We start from the raw sequence: 7,756 nt of genomic DNA on the forward strand, positions 1-7,756 counted from the left end.
ACATCCTTCAACATGTTATCACCACTTAATAAAAATCATGTATATGCATATCGTTTTACTTTTGAAAGCAAACATACAACATATATTTTAAATGTTATAGTTAAACCATAAAAATCCATGAACATTTAAAATAAACGTTTTAACATCTTAAAAATTCATAAACATTTAAAATGGATATATTATCATATAAAAATTCATAAGCATTCATAATCATTAAAAATAATCATATTGGCATATAAAATAGCATTTAGGACACTGCCATGACGTTTACTAATTTCTATGTGTAAAAAGACCGTTTTACCCCTAGACGTAAAATTTCACGTTTTTAACTTTTTCTTAATTCCATCGACTCTAACATGTCCCAAATAATTATTTAATCCTACATAAATATTCTCGTATTTTTATTTGGCCTAAATCGATGACTTTTAATTTATTCTTTAAATATAACATATTAATGCGTTTTAATCCCGAATTAAACAAAACCTTAATATAAAATTCCCAAATTGAAATCTTAAACTTATAATAATTATTTAAGCTTACATATGATTTTTCATAATTTTATAAAGAATAAAATTAGGCGCTTCAATCAACTCGTTAATTAGCGTTTCGTGCGGCGATTAAATCCCAAATAAATCCAAAACTCATTATTTTGATCCCAAACTTTAAATATAACATTTTTAAGATTTATTCTACCCTTCTAAGTCGTGAGCCACCCCCGTTGACCCATGGATTCATTTTTAGCATTTTAATATTCATTTTTTACACCCTACCGAATGCACCGAGCCATCTCCTAATTTACTCGAGCCACGCCCGAGCCACCTTGAGCCAAAACCTAGCCCACCCACCTTGAGCCAAAACCTAGCCCACCCACCTAGGTACCCTACTGACCAAGCCCAGCCAGTAAAACCAGCCCTGGCCCGCTCGAAACCCTCCTGGAATTTGCCCCAAAATCCTGCACGTGATTGTGTGTCTCTCCCATGAATAATAGGACTCCTACCTAGTCTAGGACTCTTCCAGCCCTTAACTACCGAGCACACCTGACCCTAGACATCCCTGGACCATGCCCAGACTCGACCCAGACCAGCCCACTCCCTAGAACCCGACAGCGAAGCCCCTGAACCAAAGGACAGCAGCCTCGTGCAAGCATACCTCACGCTGCCGCTACTGTTTTCTTCGTGGAGGTTCTTACCCAGGCTACCACCGTGCCCAGCTCTTCCTAACCCTCACTGTACCATCCTAAGGCACCGTCTAGGCCACCTAGCCCAGCCCTCAACCGAGCCAAAGCCCCTGCAACTTTCGGTGCCCTTCCCAGAATTCTGCGCGTGAGGAGTCCCTTCACGCAGGGACTCTTCCAGCCTACTTAGCGCGAGCCCTAGCCCCCTAAGACTCTACCAGGCCCTCACCCCTGACCCTCCTTGATCCCCAGCCAGCCCTGACCAAGCCCCAAGGCCCCATGCAAAACAATCGATCCATAGTATCTTGTACAAGCCAATACATCTCACGGTTCCTTCGTTGGTTTTCCTATCTTACGGTTTCCAGCTTTATTCTTTTAGATTTGCAACGTTTTGGTGTGTTTTAGGACTCCTGAAAACATGTAAAAACATCCCCTAACCAATCCTAATCATGGCAGCCCCTTTAACAACATAACAAACATGATTTTTCCTCAAATTCAAGCCTTAAAAATTGGCATATTACACAAAACCGAAAATATTTCATGTTGGAACTTGTTTTTCATGCAATTTCAAACATATTTAAATAATATGGTGCGATGATGAGTAAAGGAAGAATATGGCGTGCCTTTGCGTTTTAAACGCACGATTATTCGTTGACGACGTCGAAGAATGGGGCAAGACCTTTGGCTTGAATCTCCCTGGGCAAATTCTCGATTTTTCCTCTTGAATTGTTGTGTGTGCAGTGTCAATGAGTTGGGGAGAATTTCAGAATTTGTGAAGTGTGTGGCCGTGTGGTTGGATGCAAAGTGTAGGGTTTAGGTGCTTTAATATATTAAATACACTAATTAAATAGTTAATTAGGCTTTAGGCCTATTAAGGGGTTTAATTAGGCCCATTAGTTTTAATTAAAATATTAAAAATAATTTTGGTAAAATAAGTTTGTGAATTTAATAGCCGGGTTGCCAAGAAGTTCGTATTTTTGTTGAAAAACCAACACCGATAAAATTTACGCTCCGACGTATAAAATCAACTCAAAACCCCTTATTTTAAAAAATATGAAAAAGCACCATCCTTACTTTAAAAAAACAATTGACGAATAAAAACATTTTCTATTTTTTCAGCCTTCGGTCTCCGTTCCTCGATCGCAACTTGAATAACCTTTAAAAATACATTTTAATGCAACCATGTAAAAAATAAAATTTAAACATGCAAATATGCAGAAAAACAATTAATTAATGCAATTAAAACAAATAATTAAAATACAAGAGAATTTAATAATTGCATGGATGTGATTTGGGTGGATTTTCGAATTTTCTGGGCGTTACATTAGGTATATTATTGTTATTATATTTTGAAAGCAGTATAATAATAATTTTTTAAATACACTTGCTCCTATATGCAAAAATATCAAAAAACATTATGCTAAATACAAAAAATGTCTCACTACTTATATTTAAATTTTAGATTAATATCTGCGACTTATTTTATTTTGATGTGCATGTAGTACTGTTGAATTTCATATTACGAAATTAAATGTAAAAATACTAAATAATAATTGTAGGACAATTAATCCTTTAATACACCTTACACTAATAAAACTTAACCATACAGACAGTTTTAATGAAAATCAATTTTTTAGTCAAAAAAAAAAAATGAAAATCAATTTATTCGAATGATTCATATATTTTCAAACTAAATATTCTATTTTTTAATTAAATATCCACAATCTTACTTTATCTGCGCTTGCATTACGTAATTTATACACGATAAATTTCACTTTAGAAGACTGTTTTACTTAAAAATATAAATATTATTGGATATTATTAATTACGATAAATTTAATTTATATAATGAAATGCAAGAGCTATATAAGATGACTTGTTTTATTTTATCAATTCTTTTATTCATGTATAAATTTGATTCATTAAATCATTGAATTAGGAATCTTTTTTTTTACCAACTTAACCCCTTATTTTTTAATTTGACGCAAAAGAATTTTTAAAATTCACCAATCAATCATGAAGCCAAAATGTATTTCATCATTGCTTTGCTATTTTGACTGTATTTTCAGTTTTAATTGATACTAATGCACCGACGCACGCGTTGCGTGATTGTATAATATTTTTTATAATTCATTTTATTTATATTTAAATAGGGATCAAAATATAATTATAAGAAATAATAAGGGACTAAATTGTAATTTTGATATATAAATTAAAAAATAAAAGAATAAAGAAATTAGTTCAGTAAAAATAGAAACCTAAACCCAAAAAACAATTACTCCATCCACTGAACTACATATAACTTACATTAAAATTTTAACAATTTATTAACATATATAATTATTAAAACAGACCATGACACCAAAGTTAGTTTGTCCAGTGTAATAAAATAGTATAGATTTGCCATTGATCCATGAAGTTATGAGGATACCCGGGAGGAGAACTCTGGCTTCCGCCACTCGATCCCACCACGGTAACTGCATGCATGGTTTACACCACGGCGTAGGTAGAGTTGATGGCGGCAAGTCCCTTGATGGTGCATAGTTATTGGTTGAAGAATTGAGCAATCCATTTTGAGAGAAAAATTTCTTTATGTGGCGTGCCGATTGAATTTTTTTGCCACCCACTTCTTTTCCATTCATACTAATTGCCATTGCTTTTGCCGCGTTTATGAATGCATGATTATCAAAATACAATGAATGGGAGATTATGAACCAAACAACTAAAATATGAATTTGAAATGGATTTCACATCACTCAGATCCAAATTAACTTCTTAGTATAAAAATGATCCAAAGTGATATACGATAGTGATAAAAGGGAAACCAATAAAAAACAGAGTCCACAAATCAACTTTCTGAATTCATTCATGTTAGAAACCTGAAAAAGAAACGAAAAGAAGTATCTCAGTCACTCTGCATTATGCTCTTTCTGATCATGTGCAGAATTTCTGTTGACGTTGGAGACGAGCTCGGCTTCAAACGACATAGACGGCAATCTCTCGTATACTTTGGAACCCAGAGGCAATAGTTTTGCTTGCCCTAAAACAAGCTTCTCACTTAGCTTTGCATAGTTCCATCTCTGCTGAACATAAACCACCACTGCTAGAAAAATGGCAGTGATCGGTATAGCAATGTCTCCAAACATGGAATAAAAATCCATTCTTGGGTTCACAAAATCATACAGCGGCTCCGAGAAGTAAGGATTTGGGATGGGTACTATCACGCGATTGTATATGTGAGGAAGAAGTCGAATGGCTGTTATACCCATATAATATGTTTTTCTGAGGGGTCGACAGTGGATCTGCCACACCAAGTTGGCTATTACTTGAGGAAGTAGGAAGAAATCTTGAACAAGGCCAAGATACTCCTCCAATTCAATCTCCCATAGGCGTATCGTGCGAGAGTATCCTGAGGAATCAACGAATCGTGATGTTTGAGTAGGCTCTTTGCCTGCACCTGCATAACGGGTAATAAGAACAATGATGTACCCAATGGAGTGTATGATCAAGGTCGCCAAGAGAATTTTCTTGTCACTTGGAACACGGTGAGGCTCGAGGGGGGCTCGTGTCAGCATTCTGATACGTGACCTCCATACCTTTTGACAGAGCCTTAGAGTTAAAGAAAATGCAACAAGTACTAGGAGCTTCACCGAATAATCTATTATTGTTATAGATAAACTTTTTTGAAGTTCGTAGGACTGCTGGTCGTTACTAAAATCAGTTGCGGCTCTCTTGAAAAGGGCTTCTGCACCGGTGATCAATGGAAAGCTGTATCCAAGAGCTTGTACTCCTAGCATCACGAGAGATATGAAAGGAACCAAGGCCACATTATCTTTAATGTAGAAAAGCTGGGACAAAATCCAAGCAATTGCCATTGAGAGTGTCAAAATACGGATAATCCCTTCCACGCCTCTACGGAAAAGAATGTCTTCCCGCTGTTTACTATACATATGAGGTCCAGTTTGCAGCTTGATCGGCAGAAAGTAGAGCGGATCATCTTCGTTTCGTTGACTAGATATGGAAATACTAACCGTTGGATCTACTAACCAGCGGGATGATGTAGGGGGATATCGAATAACCACTTCTACTGAGCAATCCAAACCAGCTTCTAGGTCCATGCTGTCATACAAGATCTTCCATGAGGCTCGAACGTCCCGGCAACCAATGAGATACATCTTTCCGAACTGTGGATCATAAATCCCCTCCAAGAATAGATGGGAGAAGTTGTTGTATGCTTCTCCCAAAAGATTGAGCTGGCAAGAAACATTAATAATGAGCTGTTTCTCTGTGATCATATCACTTAGAGGATTCTCTATCCCCAATGTCGAATCATTTTGTGAAGGCCAATAGGAACCAAAAAAAGATCCCAGCGACAGGAGCTCCAATTCAATAGAAGTTTTTGTGAAGAAAGAATTGGGAAAAGGATCGGGTACTGCGGGCAGGTGAAGTGTGAGGTCTTCCTGGAGAGTGATAAGACTGTAAGGAAACTGTTCGTTTTCTATTCTCGGGTATTTCAACAATGACTTCTTGATTACGGCCCCGAAGTTAAAGGGCTCGCCTTTCTCAAGTACAGCACCAGCAGCATCAATTTTGGAGTATTTGTAAAATGGATGAGAAGCAGCAGAGTACTGGCTCGACAACTCATCCGCACGAACAAACTTTCCAAATTCTAGAGGGAAATACGATTTGCTTGTTTGATCTATGCTCGAAAAAGTACCCAAAAGTACATTACGCTGTTTTATTGAAAACGAAAGAGGAACATACAAGCAGATACGAGAATCACAGCTATCTCCATTTCCATCGACAAATCCCAGGCATCCAACCATGCAAAGTTGTCCACTGGAAGACTTCCAGATTCCTTCGGCAGAAAGGGTCAAATTATTAAGCCCCGTTCGATGTGTGGCAACAAATTGATTCTCAGAAGGAGGAACGGCTCTAAACACCAAAGCGACTTTCGCAGTGCCAGCACTGTCAAGTGAGGTCATTATTTGGCATCGGATGTCCTGTAGGAGAAGGTTGACATTTTTGAAGCTACCATTCGTGGCAAGGATCTCTTTGTCTGATACAAATGGGCCCATCTGACTGCAAAATACATCAGTTCCATTGCACTTCCAGTTCGGCAAAACATATACCGGATATTGTTTGGTAACAGTAAATCTCTCCAGTACGAGACAGAAATCAAGGCCTTTATAAACATCGATTTCACCATTCACCAACCCATCCTCGTCCCGCCGTAGATCACAAGCTTTTGAAACAAGATTGTCTGCCGTAAACTCATAACCACCAGAACTGAACCAAGAAGATATATGAACTTCATCAAAATACTTCAGGTCCGACTTCGGATTCAAACTTTTCATGCTTCCCAAGATCGCTCTGTTTTTCAAGGTCCGTGTCGTAGGATATCTGAGTACAAGTAAAATCTTATCATCTTGCATAACAACAGGTGGATTAGCACCACCAGATTCCTTCACCCATACCCAAGGATCCACTGAATCAGACCGACGAGAAGGCAATTTCGCATCCCCTAACAAACAAAGCACCCTCTCCCCATTTTTCTCTTGTGATTCAGTGTAAATCCCCTGAAAACTTACCACAAGCTCAGAATGACCCGGATATAAACTGAAAAATGGATTTCGATCATATGGTCTGCGTGAGAACACATTCTCGGCCTCAATTCCTATTTGCAAAACCCCACTAACTAATATCGACTTCTTGAAATGATTCTTCCTGTCAATATCAGTGAGCCAAAATGAAACTAATTTTGTAGGAGATAGGACTTTATTTGGAGATTGCCGATCCGTAAAGTCGATTAACTCTGTATATGGCATCAACGGAGCCCCTTCCTCTTTCAAATCCTGACCCCAATCTCCATTCTTAAAAGATAGTTTCTCTTTTATAGAATACAATCTATTATCATCTGGTTTCAGTTCCATCGCAGAATCCAACACAAATGCACACTCTTTATTAACCTCATCGATCCTGTGATACTCGTAGCTCACAGAGAGCGAATCCTCTTCCATTTCAAATTCCCACTTATACGAATTCGCAAAACCAGCAAACAGTAACAACACAAATAATCCCAACAAATTCCAAGAAACACTAACAGAAGTAACCACAGTCATTGCTCCGATTCAGCAAAGACCACCAAAAAAAATAAAATAAAAAACAAAACAAAACAAAAGAACGATCGTTTCCAAGAATTATAATTAGCAGCTTAAAATCAAAGTTAAGGGTACAAAATGAGTTTGATTACATCTGCTCTCTCTTTCTTGCCTGTTTGAGTTTTTTAGAAGTCAACTTGTCCCCTCATTATCCATTATTTAGATTCCATTTGGTGAATAGTTTCGGTTTAAATAAGATGGGACATTTAAAATTCATTATAGTATCCTAACAAAATATATATATATATATATATATATATATATATATATATATATATATATATATATATATATATATATATATATCATATGTGTTATTATTATTTGATCAAATAATATTAAACAATTAACACAAAATTATTTTTAATTTCAAAAAATTGTTCGATTTAAAAAATAAATTTTGTTTAGATTTTTTTCAAAG

At 36.5% G+C, this 7,756-nt stretch overlaps 1 protein-coding gene across 1 annotated transcript; it reads right to left on the reverse strand.

Annotated features, from left to right (window-relative positions):
* Nucleotides 1-4,083: 4,083 nt before the first annotated feature.
* Nucleotides 4,084-7,296, reverse strand: LOC140805569 (uncharacterized). The gene has a single exon (XM_073161832.1). It carries the CDS (start codon nucleotides 7,294-7,296, stop codon nucleotides 4,084-4,086), a length of 3,213 nt encoding a protein of 1,070 aa, XP_073017933.1.
* Between the last annotated feature and the right edge of the window lie 460 nt (nucleotides 7,297-7,756).

This window comes from Primulina eburnea, chromosome 11, assembly GCF_022965805.1.
Source record: "Primulina eburnea isolate SZY01 chromosome 11, ASM2296580v1, whole genome shotgun sequence".
NCBI lineage: Eukaryota > Viridiplantae > Streptophyta > Magnoliopsida > Lamiales > Gesneriaceae > Primulina > Primulina eburnea.

Bases quoted from the DNA above. Each gene is read 5' to 3' on its own strand.
- LOC140805569 (XM_073161832.1), bottom strand. From the start codon at position 7,296: ATGACTGTGGTTACTTCTGTTAGTGTTTCTTGGAATTTGTTGGGATTA.